This window comes from Typopeltis vanoorti, chromosome 13 (genome assembly GCF_054136105.1).
Source record: "Typopeltis vanoorti isolate ZY-2024b chromosome 13, IOZ_Tvanoo_1.0, whole genome shotgun sequence".
In the NCBI taxonomy this organism is placed as follows: domain Eukaryota; kingdom Metazoa; phylum Arthropoda; class Arachnida; order Uropygi; family Thelyphonidae; genus Typopeltis; species Typopeltis vanoorti.
In genome coordinates, this window is record NC_143561.1 from 73,942,064 (window position 1) to 73,968,969 (window position 26,906).

General features: G+C 35.2%; 1 protein-coding gene across 5 annotated transcripts in view; it reads right to left on the reverse strand.

Moving 5' to 3' along the window:
* Oseg6 (intraflagellar transport protein Oseg6) overlaps positions 1 to 26,906 on the reverse strand; it is a 745,559-nt gene that overhangs the window by 605,336 nt on the left and 113,317 nt on the right. For all 5 annotated transcript variants that reach the window (XR_016549279.1, XM_090403102.1, XM_090403101.1 and 2 more), the window contains one exon: positions 25,977 to 26,187. Coding sequence is in view for 4 of the 5 variants with exons in the window: in XM_090403102.1 (XP_090259228.1) it covers positions 25,977 to 26,187 (211 nt within the window). In the remaining variant the exon portion in view is untranslated. The remainder of the gene's footprint in view (positions 1 to 25,976; positions 26,188 to 26,906) is intronic.

The window sequence follows — 26,906 nt, forward strand, 5'->3', positions numbered from 1 at the left end:
AGAAGTGCTATCGATGAAGGCAGATGAGTTGTGCCCATATAGGGCAAAGATGCAGGGGACAAATAGTGACAGTAGTTTTGAAGCACTATGGTGTAAAGTGGAGGTAGACAGGATGTAATGTTGAATAGGGTGTTGCTATTGACCTGGTAATGTGGAAGGCAGTGTGAAAGAAATGTTTAAGCAAAGATGTCTGACCAATAAGAAAAGGATCATCATTATGGACAATTTCAATTATGGTAATATAGACTGGAATGAAGAGACAGCACCAGAAACCAAAGAGAATGGATTTCTTGAGATTTTAAGGGACAACTATCTTAAGCAGTAGGTAACAGAAGCCACATGTGGTATGAAGTTCTTGGATTTCATTATCTCAAAAGAAGATATTGTTGTAAATGAAGTGCCACATCTTCCTTTAGATGATGAACGTGACCATAAAGTGATCACTTGGGTGTAGTCAGAAATATCACGACTTTTGTAAGAATATATATGTAGAAGTATAAGGCAGGTAATTATGAAAAACTTGGGAGATAGCTTACAGCAATAGCACAGAATGAGGAAGTGGATGGGAAAGAAATCAGTGGTCTCTACTCAGGAAGTATCTGGCAGAGGCAATAACTAAGTATATTCCAAAGGTCAGGAGATTAAATAAGGAAGGTGCAAAATGGATGACTGAGGAGGTGAAGCATGCAATCTCAAAGAAAAAGGCATTGTGGAGGCAGCACAAGATGAGTGGCAATAATCAGTTATATGAGGAGTACAAAGCACAAGCAAGGAAGATGACTCACTTAATAAGGGTAGCAAAAGTACAGTATGATAAGCAGTTAGCAAATGATGCTAAGAGAAATCCTAGGGCAGTAAAGGCGAACCTATGACACGCGTGTCAGCACTTACACACTTGAGGGTTTCAGGTGACACACTTTGGATGTGGAAAGATATTGGTATTCTAATGAAAAAACTGTGATAATCATGTAAGATGGCTCTCAGTTAAGGCGAAGGTAGGTTTCGGTTCATTGAAAGAATATTTTATAGTTAGCCTATTTCTATTTTATTTTGTAGTTAGCTTATTTCTATTTTATTTTGTAACTAGCCTATAAACAACGAGTGTTTTAAGTTTATGTTCTCTTTCTTAATCATTATAATTTCTGCAGTCATATGATATTATAAAAACTTATAAAAATTATTATCAATATTATATGATACAAACTTATAAAAATTATTATCAATATCATATGATACAAACATAAATGTGTGCTTTATATAGTATAAACTTAAAGTTTTCATTTGACTTCTGTGTGAAATTCATTCATGCATTACTTCCAAGTCTCTCGATTGAGTAGTACAAGTTCTAAACATATTTAAAACAATTTTAACAGAAAATATAATTCGCAACATTAAATATTGAATTTATCTGAGTAAATAATGAAAACATTTTTATAGTTGCAATAAATTCAGTAAATTTTGTTAAATAATGCAAATAGTAACAACTTATGATGACGTCACAACAAAACCTACTAAATAGCTGCTATTTAGTAGTATGATAGAGAGTAAAACATAACAAGGTTGCTATGAACATACCGGTAATAAATCTGGCAACCCTGCTGAAAGAAGTAGTGGTAGTCTTGCATGGTCTGCCACTTAAGTAATTTGAGTTGTTGGTGTATAATTCATTTCCAGTAATTGTTAGTTCTTATTAATTATTACTGCTTAATTACCACTGTATATAATTGTGCTCTTTTTTAATTTGTGAACCCTTTTACAATGGCAGTTAGCACTAATAAAAAACTAAAATTATCACAGAAAGGAAGTGGAAGAAATTTCCAAGATGCTTGGACTGAACAATATGGTGTTATTGATAGAGGCGATAAAGTTCTCTGTAAATTGTGTGGTGAGCTATATGTGAGTAGAACTTGGAATGTAAGAAGACATTTTGAATCTAAGCACAAATGGCTCCTAGAAAAAACTTTTGGAGAACACAAAGAATACATATCGCAACATCTAAAACTGGCAGAATCACAATCAGGGACTTAAATTAAATTTGTTTCAGGACCTTCAAATTTAGTAGCCCCAAGTTACAGTATTTCACATACTATTGTTGAACATGGGAAACCAATTAGTGATAGTGATTATATTAAAGAAGCTTTTGTCAAGTGTGCACCATTTTTATTTGAGGACTTTCATAATAAGGAAGCTATTGTAAAGTGCATGAAAGAGTTACTATTAAGTAGGAATACTATTAAAGACAGAGTTATATCAATGAATGCTAGTATAGAAAATCAAATACAACAAGACTTGAACTCATGCCATTGTTTTTCCATTTGTCTCGACAAAACTACAGATATTACATCATCAGCTCGATTGGCTATTATTGCAAGGTATATTCATGGTGATTCTATGCACGAGGAATTGATAAAGTTAGAAAATTTACCTCAAAACACAACAGGTAAAGACATATGCGACTGTGTTGTTAAAGTGTTCTGTGAGAAACAGATAGATTTATCGAAAATATTTTTGATTACAACTGATGGCGTGCCTAATATGGTTGGCCGTATTGTCGGTTTTATCAAACAATTTACAGAATATGTTGATCATCCCCTGGTTTGTTTCCTAACTTTATCAATTCCTCGTGCATAGAATCACCGTGAACATACCTTGCAATAATAGCCAATCGAGCTGGTGACGTAATATCTGTAGTTTCGTCAAGACAAATGGAAAAACAATGGCATGAGTTCAAGTCTTGTTGTATTTGATTTTCTATACTAGCATTCATTGATATAACTCTGTCTTTAATAGTATTCCTACTTAATGGTAAATCTTTCATATCATTGTATCATACATCAGGAGACACTGCGTGCGAAATCAGGCTTAAAGGATGATGTGATGAGAATTGTGACAAAGGTAACTAATTTTATTGCTGCCAGGATTTTAAACAAATGAGAATTTAATTCACTTTTAAGTGAAGTTGAATCAGTATACAATGGTCTATTAATGTACAATAATATTCGATAGTTGAGTCGTGGCCAAGTACTTGAATGGTTTGTTGAATGTTTAAATGAAATTAAATTATATTTAAATAGGAAGGGCATGGAGCATGAATTTTCTCAGTTGAAAGATTCTGCTTGACTCAGTAAGCTGATGTTTTTCATAGATTTTTCATTGCACCTGAATGAACTTAATATACAATTGCAAGGTTTCAGAAAATCTGTCGATGTTATGTTTGGCATGATCAAGAGCTTAGAGAATAAACTCAAAATATTTCAACGTGATTTAGAAAGTAACAATTTTAAGTATTTCCCAAGAGTGAAAATTTTTTTTTAACAAAACTAGACCCAAAAATCATGAACAACATATTGACTAATTTATCAAAGTTCTAAAGTCAGTAACTGAGCAGTTTTCTTCTAGAGTTGAGCAATTTTGAATGTTGGAACAAACAATCCAATTCATGAAGTATCCTGATGAAACAGAATTCATTGATCTTAAATTAGATGGCTTTCAGTGGTTGGATTTAAAAGATCTAGAAATGCAACTAGCCGACTTCCAGTGTAACTAAGAGAAAGTTAATTGCTCTTAGAAATAAATTAGAAGAACTTGAGCGGGAACATCTGCATGATACCGCGTGTAAAAATTCAGACTGTGAAATTTTAAGTGTGTGTGGAATAGCCTTCCCGAAAACTTTCATGCTCTTAAAATCTTTGCTAAAGCTCTTCTAACAATTTTCCCTTCTACATACTCTTGTGAAACTATTTTCTGCCTTAAATAATATCAAATCGAAAGGGAGAAATAGATTGAGCAATGATTTGAGTGCTGCCTGTGTAGCATTAAAATGTACACACTATAGCCCTTCTATAAAGCAACTTTCTACCAGTACTCAGCAACAGAAAAGTCATTAAATGTAATGTAAGTTTGTAATTTCAGTTTATTAAATTAATTGTATAATATGAATTCATAGATTTTATATCAATGTCCTATTAAATAAATAGCTAATATGATATGTATAAGTCACCATCTATGATTATGTAGTTAAATTTCTAATGCATGTATGCAAGTAGCACATCAACATCAATATTTAAAAAAAAAAGATGTTTGACACACCTGGGTAAAAAGGTTCGCCATCACTGTCCTAGGGAGTTTTTTCAATATGTGGCCAGCAGAAGAAGAATGATTATGGGAGGATGATGTTAGTCAGTGACATTGGAAGAATGATAAACACTGAGGAGGATATAGTACAGGTGTTAAATGAGCAGTTCATCTGCAACATAATTCAGAACTTGAGAGCAGTGGGAATGGGGGAGGAACGAATAACGAATAATGGTGAGTGAGCAGGAAGTATATGAGGAATTGAGTAAACTTAATATCAACAAGGCCATGGGATTTGATGGTATATCAAATCCCATGGCATCTTGAGGGAATAACTTACATTTTTAACAACAGTTTTAGATTGGCCCAAGTTCCAAAGGAGTGGAAAGGGCAAAATTCTTCCACTTCATAAAGGGGTGATAAAACTAAGGCTTCTAATTATAACCTAATCTGCTTGTCTGGAGTTTGGGTCAAGATTGTCCTCATTGGAGAAGCTAATGAGGACAAGGATTTAGAACTAGTTTGAAAGCAGCAGAATTATCTTTAATGGACAGCATGGGTCTGCTAACGGAAGATAATGGAAGATCAGATTTTGCAAAGGCTTTTGATAGATTGTGACATGATAAACGAATAGTTAAATTGGAATAGATGGAGTTGGATAATTGATTAGTGCGACAGACTGGAAAGTGGCTGTCTGGTAGGTATCAGCAGATTGTGCATGGGGGGATGGAGTGATATCCCAGAAGAGGAAAGTCACTAGTTGCATGACCCTAAGGGTCTGTTTTGGGGCCTTTGTTGTTTAATTTGCATGTAAATGATATTTGGGCAGCCTGTGTAGCTCAGTGGGTGTGGCGTTTGCACACCATGGCGCTTGGCCGCACGAAGGAAGACTTGATTTCAAGTCTAGTCGGCGACTAGAGGAAATTTTTCTAAGTCTTTTTTCAACCGGTTCCCAAATTAGTCGATCTCTGGCATGGGGTTGCAGGTTTTTCCTCCCGTAAACTCAAGAAAATTGACCGTAGAACCCACATTATTTCAGACATTAAATACAAGTGTTAGGGACCACGAGATGGCGGTACTTGTTGAACCATCTCTCTCTTCACTGCGTGCCGCTTAATTAGTGATAGGCTTGGGCCAGCTATCTCTGATTGGGTACTAGTGGAGATTGGACTGCCCACTCAGTCTCCAAAAGTTAGATAGGGCTAAAAACAGCCTCGCCTACTCCCTATATACGGGAATAAAAAGGCGTTAGCTGATTTTTTTTTTTTTTTTTTTTTTGATGATATTTGGAAAGGGCTTAAATGATGACATACGGTTGTTTGAAGATGATGCAAAATTGGGGAGGGTTATGAGAAGTAGAGCAGATGGTGTAGTTTTGCAAGAAGACCTAAATAGACTCTGATGGTAGATAGGAACTCGAAATTTCATGGACATTTTTGCCAAAATTGTGAGGACAACACAGTGGATTATGGGAATGATGTGGAGAACACTGACATGTAGAAGGATATTCTGATTCCATTGTATAAGATCTTGATCAGGCTGCATATGGATTACTGTGCACAGATTTGGTCGCCAGATTTTCAAAAGTATGATGAGATGTTGGAGAGGGGTTCAGAGACAACTGGCTAAGTTGGTTTCTGGTCTCTGGAATGTGGAATATTAAGGACAGACTGAGAGAATTCAAATTACAGAGTCTAGTGGATAGAAGGAAGAGGGAAGATATGATTGAGACATAAAAGTTGGTAAGGAGTAATTACCAGATTAGTGTGGATGAGATTTTTCATAGAACACCCAGATACAGGGGGGGGGGAAGAGAGGCCATCCTTGGAAGTTGTATAAGGTGGATGTGAGCAAAGGGATGAGGAGTAAATTTTTTGCATGTAGAGTGGTGGGTGATTGGAATGCACTGCCTGAGAGTGTGGTGAGTGCACGGAAAGTGAATGCATTTCAGTCAAGGTATGATGAGTATGAATGTGAGAGTGCAACCTCCACGATGAGTCTCTTGACTCCATGGGGATCTGTTGATGATAATAATAATAATAAAATAAATATGGAAACAGATAACAGAATAAGCAAAAATAGTATGATGAGGAGCAGAGTTAGCTGAATAAATTTATATGTAATAAAAGAGAAATTAGTCAAAACACTGAACTAGCAGTATACAAGACCAGGTTCAAACCAATATTAAGATATGGCCATGAGTGTTGAGTTAAAAATAAAACAGCTGATGAAAGACTGAAGACTGCATATATGAGAATTCTGAGAAAAATGTGGGAAGTCAACAGATGGTATCAATGGTATAATGATATGAAAAATAAACATATGAGGTACCATACCATTTCTTTTCCTCAGTTGATAAAATAAATAGCACTTAAATCCTAACTTCAAAATATTCCATAATCAATGCCTTGGTGAACTTCTAAGGTATCAAAACAATCCTGTCTTATTTCTTTTAAAAATGATCTTACTTCCCTTACTTTTAATAATATCAGATCTACAGAAAAGATCATATTTCTTTTCTAGGGTTGACTTACACATGGTGTTTCCTAGAACAGACATATCACATCCATAATTTCCAAACAATCTTGGTTTCCTTTTCCATTCAAGAAAATGCTTCTCAACTTCATAACTTCTAACACTATATAAACCCTCAATTTTCCAATCTTAGAATACTGTTTTCACATTTGGACTGATGCACCAAACCTCCCCATAAAAATGCTCGATGTTACCTAAAAGAGGTAATCCACTTAACTTAACAGATGACTTCTCTCTTTCTTACAGATTCATTTCAGTGACTTGCTCATAGATGTTTGTTATATGGCTTATGCATTTTCTACAGATATTCTTATGGACACTGTATGGCCAAATCACCCATCATCATCATTCTTCCACTTTCCTCTAAGCCTCTAAACACACAAAGAACTGTTGGTCAATACTTATGCACAGTTCAAATAATTTTTAAATTTAAATAATTATAATTTTATGAACATAGGAATGAAGAGTGTTATTTAGGATGACTTCCCACAATTGAGAAAGTTTAAGGCAATCATTTTTGTCGAGGTTCAGTCAGTGAATGTGAACTTCACAACTTTCTTTATATAATCCTGCATGAAGAAAATAACTTTGGTGTGGAGACTTTAGTTTTATTTCAATGGATTGTATGCCTAGTGCATAAGGCATGGCTGGCCAAATCAGACTTATCAAACTCTTGAAGCAAAATGTACTCTTGATGTTCTAGACAAATCTGAGCTGAATGACCCATCTGCCCATAATAACAAAGGCTGCATGAACAGGAGATCCTGTAAACTCCAAGAAAGAGGAAGATACTTGTCTTTCAGAGAGGCTTGGAAGGAATTTAGTTTACAAACTGAATGGGAAGAAACTCATAGGTCAATTTGATGAAGAAGTCCTGCAGTTTTATTTCATGGTTCTTTAACATATGGCATTGAAATTCTACCAAATTTTTTTCGAGGAGGATTAGGATGAAGGCCATAATTATTAATTATTTTATTGGTTATAATGTGAGGTATCACCACCCCTGTGATGGTTACAATACAGAAATAATCAATAAAATAATTAATGATTATGGCCTTCTAATGATTAGCGCCTCCGTAGTGCAATTGGAAGAACAATGGTATGTTGTGCCCTTTCATTAGAAAAGGCCTAAGTTCCATTCTCGTCATGACGGCAGGTCTCTTTATATGGACTTTTACAATCGAAGGTGAGTTAGCCGATCTCATACGGAGGTAGCAGGGTTTTTTCTCCTGGAAACTCTGGTTTTTTATCCCGCATACAGACAAATTGGCCCTTCAGAATACACACAATTTACAGACAAAAAAAAATACTAGCTGTGGTGGTAGTAGTGGTTGTGGACAGTAGATGGCGTTGATGTAGGTGATTGGTAGTAGAGGTTCTGTGTAGTAGTGGAGATGGAGAGTTGTACAGTAGGTGTCCTCCCGCAACGAGTCTTCGGACTCCTTGGAGGTGTCACGAATAAAAAAATTTTTAAAAATTTCACTGCCCTGTCAGAAATATGGGGGGGGGGGGTTGAAGCAGCATTATGTATTTACCAGTATGGGTTGATTTTCTAACCAACCCATACCTATACAGAAGTATACTGAAAATTACACACTGATACTAGGTTGATGCAAAAAAATGAGAATATCCAGAAAAGAAAAACAAACTTTATTTTCTACTTTTTAAGTGTAAATTTAATTCTTGGGTTTTATGAATTAATTTTTTGAAGAAACATATGATGTTCAGACAAGGAAGAGTTCCATACAGCAAAAAATATCTGTACCAAATAGATAGCTTAGGATTTAAAACACTGAAAATATAGTGTTCAAATCATTTCATAAAATAATTTGCTAGAGTAGGGAATTAATTTCACAATATCAGTAGGAAAATTTGCATATAATTCAAATGTATCAAATAGTAAGATGTGTGTGAAGAGTGAAACTAAGTCAAAACTGATTAAAAGATCTGTGGGTTGTAAAGAGAATCCTGAAATTTTATTCTTGAAATTTTAATGAAAGAAGAAAATTTTTCAGTAAATGCAGAGAGAAGATTTTAGACATGTTACAAAAATTTATAGGATAAACAGAGAGGCTATAAAATTCAAAATAAGTCTTAAAAGAGTATATATATATATATATATATATACACAACTATGAGGGTGGTCTGAAAAGTTCTCAGCCTAACAAGGAAAAATCGAATTTATAATTTCAAAATTATTTCTATTTTTCAACATAATCTCCCTTAAGACTAATACATTTATTCCAGAGATGCTCCAATGCCATTATCCCGTCCCTGTAGTGGTTCTCAGTAAGATCTGCAAAATATCCCTCTACAGCTGCAATCTAGGTCGGATGTCCTAGTGCTGCAGGAAGTCAACCGAAGCCAAAAGTCGCAGAACAATCTTCAAGCCTGAATGCTGAAACTTCTTGCCTGAACTTTTGAGCATCGGGAAGATTGCAGTCCTATACCCGCAGATATTCTGATGAAACGCCCCCTGAAGCAAGACTCTCCGGACAGAAACCTAAGGCCTGAGATGAGAGAAAAACCATAGAGACTTTGATGCAGGACTTTGGGAAGGTGTCGTGACAAAGAACCTCTGTAAGTGTATTACATCCTTTTATGTACATTCTCTTTGTAATCTAAGAGATATGTCACAGATAGACTGATAAGAAATAGTAATAAGAAATATCTATAAGAGAGGCCTCTGATTTGTTGTTAACTGGAATATAAATTGTAAGCTAACTTTCCATAGTTAGCTAATCTCTTTATGAGTAAATTAGTCTTGGCAATTTAATTTTTTTTTTGCAGAGAAGTACCAGAGTAATTACACTGTATAGTCATTTAATATTGAAAAGGGAAAGTTTTGTTTCTTTATACCAAAAGTATATAAGGATAGGTAGAGAGAGAGAGAGTAACCTCCCTATCGCTTATTTAATGTACCTTGTTTTTATTGTAAATAAATGTGTTTTAATTATATGTCAATAGAGTGCTGCCTGATTGTTTATTTTACAACGCACTGTTCTTAAAAAAATGCAAACTTAAGAGCGGGAAACCAAGTAAGACAGCCGAAGCATATAGTAACGTGCAAATAGACCACAACTGTTTGTGTAAAGTTTTACTAAAGGAATTTGTGTTAGAGAAAGAGAGAGAGAAATCAACTGGCCGTATTACTGAGTTTAATGCCAATTAAAAGATACTGATGCGCAGTCTTATCAAATAAATTTTCTAGTATCCATAGGCATAAAACTCATAGATAAACATCTATGAGTTTTATGACAAACATCTTACATTATATTTATGTCTTTCCGTAAACGCCTGCTGGCGAAACTGGTAGGCTATAATGTAAGATGTTTGTCAATCGCCAGTATTAAATAAGTTTGAATTTTTAATTATCAAACGACCAAACATATTTAGTTTAAACAGTTTAAGAAAGGAAAATATATAAAAGGTTATAAATAGCAAGTAATAGCTTACAGTTTTACAGTACAAAGTAACCTACATGATTTTCTCTGATAAACCTTTAACATATAGAACAGAAACATTAAATTGCTCCCTTGTGAAGACTGCAGTTGTTTTATACTTCTAATATAATGATGTTCTTGTTACATGGAGCATAGTATATTATAATAATAATTATTATTATTATATGACACCTCCAGGAAGTCCAAGAACTCATCGATGGAGGGCACCTACTCTAGAACTCTCAGTCTCCACCACTCAATCCAACTACAGTGAACCACATCATCTACACCAATGCCATCTACTGCCCACTACTAGTATTTTCACAGACAATCACAAACATCCAGCCCCGTGGCGGGATTCAAACCCGCAGCCTTATGGATGAAGAGTGGATATGCTAACCATTCAGCCAACAGGCCGGCATTTGATTAACAAAGTTTTTAATGATGCCTGACATTTTAGGACAATGATGCGATGTGCCATCAATGTATCATAAAAGTTTATTTTATTTATTTATTTTTTTTTTGTATATTATCACTAAAATGAATTAAGTGTTAGGAGAAATGTTTTAAACTATTGTTCAGTTAATTTTTCTTCCTTTTATTCATTTTCAATATAAAGGTTTCAAATATATATATACATACAGTATGTATAATATATGAATGCTTAGGAGCAAATGACCGAAGAAGATATATGATAGTATTATGAAACATAATGGAACTATAAAATTATCATATTTTGGCACACTGGATTTCATATATTAAGGAACAAAGAGAAAAATCATGATAACTCAAAAACTGAATGAATTTTTATTCAATTTGGTGAAAAGCAGTATGATATGAGATATGAAAGAAACATCCACAAAAATTGTAAACAAATAATTACTAAAGGAAGAGCCATAAGGCTTCATTTCAGCAATGTAAAATTAAGTAGCCATAGTGGATACTAGATCCAACATTATTCAAAACCGAATGTTTGTAGAAACTATAAAAGTTTCATAAGTTGATCTGAGAGCTTACGAGAATGCAATCCTCGGCATCCCCAAGTTGCCTTAGCTTGCACTACTTAAAAGACATGGGTGCTGCCAAAGCATCCATATATAAGGAAATCGAGATGTCAGAGAAATGTTTTCCTTAGTACTGAATGAGAGTGTTTGCTCTCTTTAAGGTTTCTGTCTGGTCTCTGAAGAGACTAGCCATCAAAACAGCTGTCAGGCCAGTGAAACCTTTATCAACTGCACTAATAAAAGGCAAATATATGGACACCAGGCCAGCGCCTGCATCTTTGAAGTAATGCAAGCTAAGGCAACTCGAGGATTGTATTCTTGTATCTAGTATCCACTTCGTCTATGTAAATAAATAGTTTAACTCAATAACAAATAGGTAAATGAAGACAATTGTCATAAAAATAGGTCAAAATGAGATTGTCAAAGTGCCTCAGTAAGAAATATGGTCATCCTTCACAACAATACAGCACTCATAACAATGTTTTATACTGTTTATAATGGTGCCCAGAAGCTAAGTTGATAAGAACAATTATTTATGCAAAGCTCTCCTAAGTTCCCCAAAGTTTTGGGGATGGGTGCTGAGAGCAGCAACACATAGACATAGCATCATATGATGGTCTCTTCTTGAAAATACTGGTCCACAAGCATTACTAAATGAGGACGAGCATTATCATCTTGCAGAATAAATGTAGATAAATTCATCTCTATTGCACCCACACAGCGATGAATCTAGGGGTCAAGGCCCTCATCTCATTTCTGTAAATTACAACATTATTGGTCCACTACAAAACACATACAGGTTGATGCATCCTCCCAATGAGATGCCTCCCTAAACCATCACGCTACCTCCACCATAAGTGTCACTTCCATGGATATTAGAAAGATGATAATGTGTTCTTGGTTCTCTCCAGATCAGAGCACACCTATTCACTTGGTAGACTTAGTAAACTTGGACTCGGTATCATCGCTCTAATATCCATGAAAGGGACACTTACGGTGGAGGTAGGGTGATGGTTTGGGGAGGCATCTCATTGATGTATGTGTTTCACAGTGGAACCATGAATGTTGAAAGTCTTTTTCCACTTGGTTATACTATAAATTAAAGATGCCAAGAAATTATATTCTTGGTTTCATCCTTTATCCAAATGTAAGCAAACAAAGGGTGAGGGATTATGACCTTTCCCATAATGCATAGCATTATACATGTCTGTAAGGATACATGCATTGCATTATGGGACACTAAGGCAATTGATGCTTTAGTGTCCCATATACAAGTAGCCCAGTCATGAAGTTACTTCATGCACAAACTGTTTGCTTACACTTGGATAAAGGATGAAATCAAGAATATAATTTCTTGGCATCTTTAATTTATGGAACCATGAATGTTGCAATTTATAGAGCCGAGGTACTGAACCCCTATGTTCATCTGTATATGGGCACAATAGGAAAAGCACTTATCCTACAATATGATAATGCTCATCCTGATCAAGCAATTCTCATGGACCAATATCTTTAAGAAGAGACTGTCATACATATGGACTGGCCAGCCATGTCTCCTGATGTTAATCCTATTGAGCATGTCTGTGATGCTGTACGTAGACATGCTGCTGCTCAACATCCCTCTCCAAAACCTTGAAGAACTTAGGAGAGCCTTGCAGTAGCAATGGTCGAAAACACCAATTGAGCTCCAGGACACATTATAAACAGTATGAAACATCATTGTAGGCACTTTATTGTTGCCTCAGTAAGGAATGACCACATTCCTTACTGAGGCACTCTGGCAATCTCATTTTGACCTCTTGTTTTTTACAGCTTTCTCCATATATCCATTTGTTAATGAATGAAACTATTTATTTACAATTCTGTGAGTGTTTCTTTCATATCTCATATAATACTGCTTTTCATCAAACTGAATAAAAATTTATCATACAGTTTGTGAGTTATCGTGATTTTACTCTTTGTTCCTTAATTTATGGAAAGCAGTGTATTTGATTGAATCACTTTTCTTCATTTTGGGATATTTGCTATTTACAGATGAAGACTTCGTACATCAATATGTGTAGATGTCTGCTGTATCTCTTTTATTTTTTATCATTATTATTTTTTTTTAATTTTATTAAAGCTATTGTTTACATGAACTGACAATCTCATTTACTGGTGTTACATGATAGTTACATGTTACATGAAGATAACTGAAATTGGGTTTTTGTTGGGTCAGAATTTGATACAACTAGTAACTGATTAGTTTTTTCTTTTTTTTAGTGGTCTAAAATAACGGTGATCATGAATGGACTTGCATGGGGAAGTCAAACGAAAGGTACGTAAACTAGAACAACTTAAATGCAAGAAAGCAAAACTTCTGAATCAACTTACGTTTCTGTAGATAGTTTTCAGTATTGAGACCACATATTAATATAAAGAGTTTATTAAAAATAAACAATTAAAAAAATCCGACAAGTTTCGTGCATCGTAAGACTTACATCATCAGAGGTAATGACACATAAAAGTTTTGCACAACAAAAGCTTATTGACAATTACATATTAGATCTTTTTAATAACTTCACAACAGTTAAATAATTAAGAAACCAGAATACAAATGATATATTTGTTACTGTATGCATGCTGGAACATTGCTAGTTGTTGTCATGTTCTGTGCTTCCCAGTGAATGAAGTTATCACTCTCATAGAAAATCTGTTTCCTCAAGACATCTCCTAACTTTATAAACATTGTCTCAATTCAAATTTCTTCAGGTGGAATGAAAATGATTAACAATGGTGGGCATTAATCCTATCCTATCATTCTCATCCATCTAGAATGGGTTGAGTCCCCCTCCTAATGAGGGGTTACTGGTGAATTAATGCAGCCAGTTCACCACTCCTCTGCTGCATCCTCTAAGGACGAATATTCATGACTATATCTGTGTGTGTTCAGGGGGGGGGGTTGCCTGCTTGTGGGATAAAAAACCCAAGATAAGCTGGGGGTCCACTTGGTTAGATAAGTGGCTATGCACTTTGGCAATCTCATTTTGATGTCCTAGGTTCGATTCCCATCAACAATGTGAGAAGCTTAAGGATCTTCCTCAGTCATAGCCAAGTTAGCCAGTCTTGGGCATGGACAGCAGGATTTTTTTCCCCCAGCTTATCTGGGGTTTTTCATCCCGCAAGCAGGCAAACCAGCCCCCTGAACACACACACACACACACACACACACACACACACACACACACACACACACACACACACACACACACACACACACACAGATACAGTCATGAATATTCGCCCTTAGGGGATCCAGAAGAGGAGTGGCAAACCGGCTGCATTAATATGCCAGTAACCCCCTCATTAGGAGGGGACTCAACCCATCCTAGATGGATGAGAATGATAGGATAGGATAGGAGGAATAAAAAAATCTACAAACAACTTTCAGGCCTTGCAATGGGAACTCCTCTATCTCCTCCATGTGCAGACTTATTTATGGAAAATTTCGAAAATGACTTCTTATTACATATGGGTCCTAAACCATCAGATCAGTGTGGTGTAGATATGTTGATGACATATTTATAATATGGAAACATAGTGTGACAGAGCCATATGATTTTTTAAAATCGATAAACTCGTTTCACCATAAAATCAAGTTCACCTTAGAACTTGAAAATGAAGGGAAATTACCTTTTCTGGATATATTAATTACAAAACAAACAGACAAAAGCATTTGTCTTGCTGTGTACCGCAAGCCGACCCACAGAGGCCATTACCTGCATTTCGCCTCATTACACCATATTTCACAGAAATTAAGCATTATACATATGCTGAAGAACAGGGCAGGCTCTTATTATAAGAGATGAAAGAATATTAACAGAAGAATTAGATTTTATTCTCCAAATATTAAACAATAGTGGATATCCAAAAAAAAAATAACAAAAAGAATACTATTCTCCAACCCCTCTCCACAGCAAATCCAGGACACTCATTACAGGGCTTCAATTTCCATTCCTTTTGTTGGCATACTTTCACCTCCCAATCTCCCAAGGTCTCACAACCTTCGGGTAGCCTTCAAACCGATTAGAACAGTACAAAATATGTTACACTCACCTAAAGACCAGAATGCTTTCATTAAACACCTGGAGTTTACAACATTCCTTGTTCTTGTGGCCAGAATTGGACAAACTTCAAGAAGTCTAGAAATAAGACAAAAAGAGCACACGGAGTCATCAACAACAACAGAGAGGGCAGTTCTGGTTCAGCATTTTTCCAACACTCACCATAACATTGAATGGGATAAAAGTACTGTGCCATACATAGAAGATGACTATGGCTCCCACAACATAAAAGAAGCCTCAGTAGTAATCAGCTCACAATGCACCCTGAACAGAAACCAAGGGATGATCCTTTGTGATATCTGAAAATCACTCATAAGATCTCTCCACACATCAGAGTTTAATTTTGCAGTTAATTATAGGATGCACCTGCTTAACAATGACTGGCCGAGTGCTAGCATTCAAGCTCCACATATTTGTATTGTGTAACAGTTCCTATGAGTTTGGTATTTTTCATTTTTCAGTTATGTATTGATTTGTAATCTAAGCTCGTTTGTTTTAAGCTGATATATGTATATTCATCTAACCCCGAAGAAGTCACAAGTTAATGTGGCGAAACTAGTTGGTTACTAGTATCAAATTCCGACCAATAAAAATTGGTCAGAATAAGGATTTGCTGATATAATATTTACAAAGATTAAGGGAAAAGTTCCCTTTTAGAATAAGTTCTGTTCATAGGTTTTTAAGTAGTCATTTTAAGATAGTCATTAAATGTTGAAGCTAAAATAGAATAAAGGCAATATAAGCTGACAGATTCTAATGATGTCTGAAGTTATCAAAAGAACATCTGACACCAGAAACTGTGTCTTTACACTATAGATTTTAACAAATTGGTGTTATTTAAATTATACATATTTGATCATAAAATACTTAAAAACGAGACTTTTTGTGGTTATGACTTTATTAATATAATCCCACCTACTAGTTTCGAAAGCGACTGTCTAGCTTTGTCAAAGCTGAACAGCACACACAAAAAATATGAGAGAATACAGAAACGTTGCTAACCGTTAGGCAGTTAAGTTTGAAACTATGCGTGACAATGAGTGCATGTGTTGAGAAGCTTCAGTCAGTATCATGGATACGTGTTATATGCACACGTGTTACATGATTTTTTGCGTATTGTAGTTCCGTTAAACTGAGTGAGTTGATTAAGTTTTTCCATATATCTTTCAGTATGGTACCCTGATTTCTGTTGAGGTTGTTACCTGTTCTTAATACCACTGCCGCTTTTTTGAAAATTCTGTAACCGTAATCATCATCAAAATACGGCATAGAGCTATTTTCCCAGTCAATTGCATGGTTGGGAGTTGCAAAGTGATGTGCTAGCCTGAGGAGACTGTCCTGTTGTGATTGACATCCCCAACATGCTCCTTCTGTCTGATTTCCAGGTTTCTTGAAGTTTGCCCAATATATGAAAGGCTGCACGTACATGGAATTCTATAAACACCTGGATATTTGAAAAATGGTACACTGTCTTTAGGAGATTTTAATACTTGTCTGATGGTAGTGGTAGGCTTAAATACCACTCTGATGTTGTGAGATTTTAACATTCTCACTAATCTTGAAGAGACTGAATATACATAAGGGATGACTACTGTTGAAGCATACTGGGTAACTGTTCCTAGTTGTTGGAGGTTGTCGTTATAAAGGAACTTGTCGATGATGTTTGTAGGAAAACCATTCTGCGATAGTGTTATAGCAATTTGAGAAAGTTCTGTCTGTATCTCTTCTTTGTCTGAAATAAACTTTTTGGCTCTATTCCGTAACATGGTGTTATTTACGAATTGGTGTTATTTATTTAAATTGGTGTTATTTATGAAAAAAGTGTCATTTCATACCTTTGGAAATGTGACAGTGAGAAAGTGATTGCATATATGAAAATTTTATCATTTTGTAATAATTTGTTATTTATTTGTAAATAATTTATATATATTTTTGTAAATAAATAAATACCTATCCCAACACATATGTGTGTGTGTGTGTGTATATATATATATATATATATAGAGAGAGAGAGAGAGAGAGAGAGAGAGATTTTTTATTAAATATAGCAATCTTATGTACAAAAGATCAATTGGATTTCTCTATCTGATCAAAAATATCTAAAGCCTAATCATCCCAACTCTCACTCTAATATGAAAGGCATTAAATCATCTTTGATGCTTTAATAGACTTCAATGTTTTCTGGGAAGGCATTCCACCAGATTTTGATACCTTGTTATGGTAATTTTCCTCCATTTTTTCAGAAGAGCATTAGTGATATCAGTCACTGATGTTGGGCAATTTGACCTTCATTCCTGCACAGACCTTGCTTTGTGGATGTGGACATTGTCATATTGATATGGAAAAAGGCTTTCAGTGAACCATTGCTATTTTACTGTTAATGCTGGTCTATCAAGATTGCAAGACCATGTGTTTTATACTTGTGTATGAACCATGGTAGTGATGAATATAGCCATATCGATTACTATGAAGTGGTGTCCAGAAGCATAGAATTATCTAGAATATCATTATATTTGACAGTGTTAGGAATCCCTGTCACTGGAACTAGGGGGCCCAGCCTGAACCATGAAAAACAGCCCAGACCATCATGCCTCCTCCACCAAACTTCATAAATAGCACAACATGTTCAGACGGGTGGTATTCTCCTGGCATCTGCAAAAACCAGGCTCATCTGTTAGACTACCAGATGGTGCAGTGTGATTAATCACTCGATTAATCACACTGCATTCCCACTGCTCCAGAATTCAATGGTAGTGACCTTTACACCTCTTCATCTTGTATCACCATTTGGTATCACCTTTGCTGATATTACGCTTGTGCATGGATGTGCCCCTAAGTTGTTCTTCAGCTCCCTGGAGTTGCCTGTAAAGGTATTTTGGAACTCGGTAGCACGTGTTTCAACTAAGCACAGGCAAGTTTTTTGATTCCATGTGCTTCAGCACTCAGTGGTCCTGTTCTGTGATTTCATGTGGCCTACAAGGTTATGATTGTGTTGTTTTTGCTCCTAGGCATTTCCACTTCACAATAACATCCAAAAGTGTCATCCTATACGGCCTATTTTACTGTTAATATTTACCATGCTAGTGAAGTATATAGCCATATCCATTACTATGAAAGGATGTCCAGATATTTTTGATCAAACGGTGTATAATTTATATTTATGTAAATAAATAATAAGTAATTTATATATTTAAGCACCTCCATAGCACAATGCACTCTTCTATTGGAAAAGACCTGAAGAAGTCACAAGTTAATGTGGCGAAACTAGTTGGTTACGGGTCAAATTCGGGTCTTTTCTATTGGAAAAGACCCGAGTTTCATTCTTAATTCTCTAACAAAAGCAGGAATCTTAGTATGTGCTTTTTCCACTCGTGGTGACTTGAATGATCTTATATGGACACAGCAGAGTTTTTATCCAGGAAGCTCAAGGGTTTTTTTTTTTTTTTCATCCCACATACATCCTACATAAACTGGCTAATGAACAGATGCAAATAAGAGAAAAAAATACTAGCAATGAGTAGCAGACAGTACTGGATGTGTATGCCTACCCATGAGTCCTTGGACTCCATGGAGGTGTCATATAATAATAATTTTCTTAATAATTTAATCAGAATCAGATTTAAGGCCTCATGTAGTTTGTCTTGTTACATTTCCAAAACCAGATATAAAACTGAATTTGATAATGGGGAATATTGTTCTCTTTATTGTTATATCAGATAATGAATGTCACAGGAAAGATAAAACACAACTGAAACTAAAAACAAGAAAATTTTAAAATATCTTCTTGCAGGTATCCTTTTCTGTAGACTGAAATCCAAGTTTCTACCTAGTATTCTTAAGATAAGTATATTTATAATTAAACTTTTTAATTTTTTCAAAGAAACTCTGACAATGAAAATTTCTAAATACAAAATGGAGCAGCAACTCATAAAGACATTTAGGAGGTGCTGCACAAAACACTCCATGTTGACAAGTATAAGAGAAAAGATAACAGCAAAACCAAATCAAAAATTCTGCATTAATAAAGTTCTGAGTTATCAATCCAATGAATTATTTATAATTTCTTCTAACTCCTTATCACAGACATAAAGAATTCTAAATATCATTTATAATGACTACGTGTATTAGCATATCTGATTCAGAGAAAAAAATTAACAAATATTATTGATTATGGTGGGGGGGATGAAAAAAAACTTATTTTCAACAGCCAATTTTAGTACATTCATAAGGCAAGTTCATAGTATCCTTTGATAAAAAAAATTCAGTAGAAGTCATTTAGTTGGTCTCAAAGAGACGGTAGAATTTTTTTTTTCTGGTACATATAAAAACTGGATAGAGAATACTTGTAGCGACATAGCAAACTATTCATTTCAGTAAATTATGGAGACTACAAGAGACTTTTCTGGGAAGGCTTGTGACCTTCATATTAAGGTCATTGTCTGGAATATACTGCACACACACACACACACACACATATATATATATATATATACACAAAAAGCTATATTAAATTTCAAACAATATGTGTAAGTGACAATGATTTGATCAACCATTATTCTACTGACCTGACCTCTAGTTAAAAAAAAAAAAACATTAAAACTATATCCTATTTCTAACATTTATAACCTCATCAGAGAACAAATTCATAATATAAATGCTTTTAATACAGAAAATTGGTGGCCTAATCAATAATTTAATATAAACGTCTGTTATATTAAAGCTAAGATTCTAGATTACTACAGTCCTCATTATAATTAACCCTTAGACCAAAAGGTTATGTGGATAGAATATATACCATCCATATTCTTAGGATTTTTAGGCCATCATTATTATTAAGATTAACATGGTAAGAATTTCACAAGCCACTTTAAATTGATGCCCATACCATGTTCTGGTGTGATATAAACAAAAGGTGCCTTTCCAGTCAGTTCTATGTAGAGTATTCAGGAAATGATCAGAAAGGCCATATTTACTATAAATTTTATGTGTCATTTATGTTCCTTTTTTCAGATAGGAATTGCACATCCTATTTCACCTATATAGGACAAATTACATGTGCAATGAATACAGTATACTCCAGGGTGGGCCAGTGGAGAAAGTGGATCCTTGGATGAGTTGAAAAAGTTCTTTCATTGCAGGAGATTTAAAGATGGCTTTAAGGTTGCATTGCTGTAGTATTCTGTTTATTTTATCCGATAATATATGGAAATGCTAACAGTTTTATTGTAATCTTTTATTTTTGTTTTTAAGTGGAGTCTTATGAAGAATTTTGTTGATAGTATTTTTTGCTATAACCATTTTTCAGGAAGGTGTTGACGATAATTTTTAATTCCTGTTTAAGTGATTGCTCACTGGAGAAAATCTTTAAAACCCTTTTTTTTTAGTCTGTTAATCACACCCAGTTTTTGTGTTGGGTGATGGTAAGAGTTTATATGTATACTACTAGGGGGGGGAGATCCCCCTCCCCCCAAGTTCCAGACTGGCAGGCTGGTTCTCCTTGAATTCTGATGACTCGCATTTTGAACCCTCGACACTCAGGGTAGCCCCTGAGCTTCAAAACGTTTCAAATAACTTTTGACAAAAAATGTGACACAAAAACGTTACAAAAAAAGGCTTATTTTATATTATAGGGTAGATATAAACTGACCAGTATGTGTAAACTTATGGTAAACAGTGAAGGAAAGACTGCTGGAAGGAAGACATGTGACAAGTGTATTAAGAAAAGGAAGTGTGTTCTGACTTTAAATTTCAAATGTAAATTGTATTATGTTGCTTGTTTATGTGGCTGAGGAAAGTGTCTAATGTTCGGCAGCCATGGGACCAGATAATGAAAACATCATCAACGTATCTAAGCCAGAGTTTGGGTTTTAAAGTATAGAAATTTAGAGCACATTGCTCAAAAGCCTCCATATAAAAGTTAGCAATTGGTGTGTGTGTGTGTGTGTGTGTGTGTGTGTGTGTGTGTGTGTGTGTGTGTGTGTGTGTGTGTGTGTGTGTGTGTTGGGAAGGGGAGAGGGGATATAACAGTGAGACCATGGCTGTGCCTTCTTTTTGCAGGTAAAAAGTATTTTGCCACACAAAATAGCCAAAATGGTAGTACATGGGCAAAGAGTGCTATGATATTGGGCAGATATTTGTTCTTGTAAAAGAAGATCGTGTCATTGATTGGGATATTTATGAAAAGAGCAGAGAAATCAAAACTGACTAATAAATCACTTTTTACAAGTGTAATGTTTTTAATTTTGTTTATAAAGTGTTGTGTGTTTTTTAATATAGAAGGGGGAATGATCAGTAATGAGCTATAAGGGGCTCGGGCAAGCCCTTTATTAAATTTTTCTCAAATTTGCGAGCCCCTGGTTCATCTTGTTTAATAATCTTGTAGAACTATAAAATACCACCGTGAAATGTATACATGCTACTATAATTGCTATTTTAAATTCATATGGATTTTCTGAAAACTATATAAAAAATCATTTCGTTGCATGTTGTTCTGATGGAGCTAGTGTAATGTTAGGAAACAAATCAGGTGTTGCAATCAAACTTCTACAAAAATTTCCCAACTTTGTGATTTCGCATTGCACTCATCGTTTACACTTAGCATTAGACGATTCGATAAAAAACATTAAAGAAATAAATTATTTTGAAATATTTATGGATAAATTATATGCTTTTTATCATCAATCACCAAAAAAATCAACGAAAATTAAATACGATTGCAAAAGATCTTGATATCGAAATTTTAACGATCGGCCTTGTGTATGGACCACAATGTGCAGCTTGCAGTTTACGAATGGCTCTTGCTTTGTGGAGAAATTACCCAGCTTTATGCAAGCATTTTGCATCGAACAATAAATATAAAGGCTTTTTAAATCGACTTCTCAATTTGGAATTTTTAAGAGATCTAGCATTAATGATTGATATCCTGCAGGAATAATTATATCTGTCAGAAGCTCTACAAAGTCACAATATAAGTATTATAAGGGCTAAGTTACGCTTTTTTTTTTTTTTGCTCGACAATGTGAGCCCTTTGTTAAAATTTCCATAGCTCACCACTGGGAATGACCTAACAACTCCCTGAGTGTTGATGCTAGTTTTCTGCCTAGATGATAATTGGGGCTGTTGATACTCTCAACTATTGGCTGAAGCAGCACATTCAGTTTGTGAATCTTGGACAAACCATAAATTCTTGGGGAACAAGCACAGTATGGAGGTAGTTTTTTAACTGTATCTGCAGTTAAAAAAGGCCAGGATGTGACTGATTTAAGTAATTTTTCTATTTTCCTTTTAATACAATTAGTTGGGTTATATTTCACAAGTTGATAGCTGCTGCTATCTGAAACTAATTGATTCATTTTTTTCCAGGTAAGGTGTTTGGTTTAAAATAACATGGCACTGCCTTTATCGGCTCTTGAAATTGCGATATCCTGACTTGCTTTTAAAGATTTCACAGCTGCCAATTCAGTTTTGGTCATTGCTAATTACTGCTTTAGTACTGTTTAAAATGTTACAGGTTTCTAATCGTATTTTATCAGCTGTGGTGGTTGGGAGAAATCTTATGCTTCTTTCAATATTATATATAAAATCAAATTTGTTAATAGTACTGGATGTCAAAGCAAAGTTTAAGCTTTTACTAAATAATGAGAGTTCATCACTGTTCAGGGCATGACTAGAAAGGTTAATCACAACTGTTCATTGAAGGCATTCGGTTGCTTCTTTTATCACTTAATTCTGGTTGATTGGGATTATCCTCTCTTATTAGTAGTTGGTTGCTACTGTTATCACTGACTTGTGGTTAGCTGTTTTCAAAGTCATTCAATGATGAACATTTAAAACTTTTCCGTTGGCTATATTGCCACTCTTTCATTCTGAGAATGGATATAAGTTTTACTTTCTTTGTTTCCAGGGTATACTTAGCTGAGTTGTCAGTAATCCTCTCAAGAACATCCCAAATATCTGGATTTAAATAACTGAAAAATTCTGATTTTAAATTTAGAACCTGATTTTGAGCAAATGCTAAGTTTTTGTGAGTAGTTTGAATCTGCTCTCTGAGCATCGCTTTCTCCATATGGTTATAAATTCTTAGTGCTTTTGTCGAAGTGAATTTCCTTTTTAGTTTTATGGGAATAAGATTGCTATCTCCATATTGTTTTAAAAATGCCAGTTGATTAATCAAAACAGAAAATGTATCTTTAGCTTACTGTAGTAATTTACCACTTGTGCATGAAATCTCCATAAATTTTGAGAATCATTTCCTTTAGTGTTACACAATTATCAGCATTCATCTCAGTAAATTATGGACTCCACTTAAAAACAAAATAAAATAGATTACAATAAAACTGTTAGCCATTCCATAAATTACAGGAATATCAAATAAAATAAACAGAATACTACAGAAATATAACCTTAATGTCACCTTTAAATCTCCTGCAAAATGAAAGAACTTATTCAATTCATCCAAGGATCCGCTACCTCCACTGGACCACACTGGAGTACACCATATTCACTGCCTGTAATTTGCCCTATATAGGTGAAAGAGGACACACACACAATTCCTATCCAAAAAAAGGAACATAAACTATATTAAATCTAGCCTTTCTGATAATGTCCTGAATACTCTACATAGAATTGACTGGAAAGGCAGCTGTCTGAGCTGCCTTTCCAGTCAATTTACATCACACCAAAATGTGGTATGAGCATAAATTTAAGGAGGCCTGTGGAATTCTTATCAGCCACCCTAATCTTAACAATAATGATGGTCTAAAAATCCCAAGAATATGTATGGCATATATTCTACCCACATAACCTACTGGTCTAAGGATTAATTCCAGGGTGTTTCAAAAGGGGGTATACAACTTTGAATGACAATAGAAGGTAAATAGCTACAGTAAATAGTTACAAATGAACAATTTTTATTATTGTCAAATGTAGCGTAACACTTGAAGTTTCAACATCAACTGTTAAAGTTCAATATGACGGCCTCTAGTAATTCTGCAGACATCCCATCTATAATCAATTTCCTGTCACATGTGGCAGAGCATATCTAGTGTAACTCAGCAATGGCAGCAGTAATTCTGGAATGCAGCTCGTCTAAATTGGCTGGTAGTGGTGGTACAAACACTCAATCTTTTGCAAAGCTCCACAAGAAAAAAATTGTAACAGGTAAAGCCAGGGGAACGTGGTGGCGATGCTACAGGCACCCCCCCCCCACTCTACCAATCCATCTGTCTGTAAAATGGGTATCAAGGTACGACCTTATGTCTGTCAGGTAATGAGGAGGTACTCCGTATTGCTGGAAATATAAGCATCCATCATGGTCATCTAATTTAATTGTATTAGGTGCACCAAGTAGCATGTCTGGATACACACCGCCAGTAATGGTAGAGTTCGAAAAAAAAGAAGGGTTCATACACTTTCTTCTTGCTTATGATGCAAAAAACATTAGCCTTTGGAGTGCTGCGAACATATTCTACTGTGGCATGTGAATTTTCACTTCCCCAAATTCTGCAGTTGTGTTTACTTGCCCACTTACATGAAAAGTGCACTCGTCATTTCTGTACAGAAATCCTGGCATATATTCTTATTGTCTTACTTCAAATGTTCTAATCTGTCATAAAACATGCCACACAGTCACATGTGGAATTCCAATGCGACGAGACACCTATCTGGTTGACTTTCCAGAGTTTCTCTGGAAATTTTCCTGAACTTCTTCCACAACAGCCTGCCCAATGACCTTGGATGATGCACAGAACAGCCTGTTTCCACAAAATTCTTGTGACACATGTAGATCGTGCACCTACTAGGAGGTTCTTTGCCATATTGAGTGTGGAAATTCCTCTCAACTTGTGTTGAAGACTTCATTTTCTCAAACCAAAACACACAATGTGCTCGCTCTGCACCATCGAAAGTCGATATTTTCAAATGTGTGATGTATCACACCATCTAGTGTTGTCATTTGGTAATAAAGTTACTTGACCAAAATTTGATGTGTTTCACTACATTATAACACTCTCTCAGCTTTTGTACATCTTCAGAATTAGTCTCAGTTCTCCTTCAAAGTTGTATATACCCGTTTGAAACGCCCTGTATAATTACTAGGACTGTAATAATCTAGGATCTTAGCTTCAATATAACAAACGTTTATGTTAAATTATTGATTACGCCATAAATTTTGCTGTATTAAAATTATTTATATGAATTTGTTCTCTGATGATGTTATAAATAGGATACAGTTTTGATATACTATTTTTTTGTTTTTTTTCCCCCACTAGAGGTAAGGCCAGTAAAATAACAGTTGATCAAATTACTGTCACTTTGGGATGTAATATAGCTTGTCTTTGTATATACATGTGTATACTCCAGATGATGACCATATGAAGGTCAAAACGTTGGGAAATTAAAGTCATTATTCCTAACATGGTTGTAGTTTCCATAATTTATCAAAATGAACGCTGATTGCCATATAACACTAAAGGAAAGAATAACAGACTATATCACTATAAGTACTGTGCTATGTAGTGACAAGAGCAAACATAGATGACTATGCTAACTGACTATCCTATCATTCAAAATGAGATTATAAAAGTCTACATTTCTTAGCATTAATAGGCCTTTGGGCATATTATTGATAAGTAACATGGGTCTAATATGTAAAGAAAGATGGGGATAGGATGGGAATTTCATAATACAGTTGTTTTTTTTCAAAATTATGAAAAAGATATGATAAAACAATATATCATGTGAAAATCATTTTAAAACAAAATTTATACGACAAAAGTACATACATACACACATATACACATACTTATAATTATTCATACCGTATTTTCACTGGTAGTGCGATCATCTTGTTTCATGCATGAAAACTGCACAAGAGAAGGTTCGGCTTTTAGGCTGTTCTGACATAAAGTATCTCCATCACTGTTGCTTACAGTTAGAACTTTATCATCTCCTACCAAAGCTAAATAGTTCTGCTGACTCCAAGCACCATAAGATATACGTTTACTGTGTTTTCCTAAGATTGGTACTTTTCTGTAATAAAGAAATTCCACAATTTCACACAAAATATAAAATATGCTGCAACAAAAAAATTATATACGCTCAATGGACAAAACATTAGAGATAGGGGTTATGGGAAGTGGACAATGGCATCCCCCCCCCACACACACAGAGAGAAACATGTCTAAACCAAACACAGACATAAAACAGGCAGATATCGGGGCTTCTCAACAGTGTATTTCAATCAACAAACATGGGTACATATGGCGATCTTAGCAACTTTGATCATGGACATATTATGAGAGCAAGACAGATGGGTCATTCTATCGCCTAAGTGGTAAGAACCCTAGAATTCTCAAGAGTAACCATATCATATTGATGTATACCATCAATGGACATATCAGTACCCAGCAAACAAGTAATGGCTGACTACATGCCATAGACTGTCCAGGCTCGTACAGACCAACCGCAGGGCAATGCTGGCACAAAATACATCCAGTTTTAATGTCGGAGGTCCAAACAGTGTCAGCGAGTGAATGGTATGGTGTACCCTGCATGCCATAGGCTATGGGAGCCGATGCCCTAATCATGTACCACTGTTGACAGCTCGTCATCGGGCATTGCACCTTGCCTGGTGTCAGGACCATCAAAACTGGACCTCTACAGAGTTAACCAGAATTGTGCGGTCTGATGAATCCCATTATCAGTTATACTGTGCTGACAAAAGGGTGTGGTAGTATGAGTCCATGGCT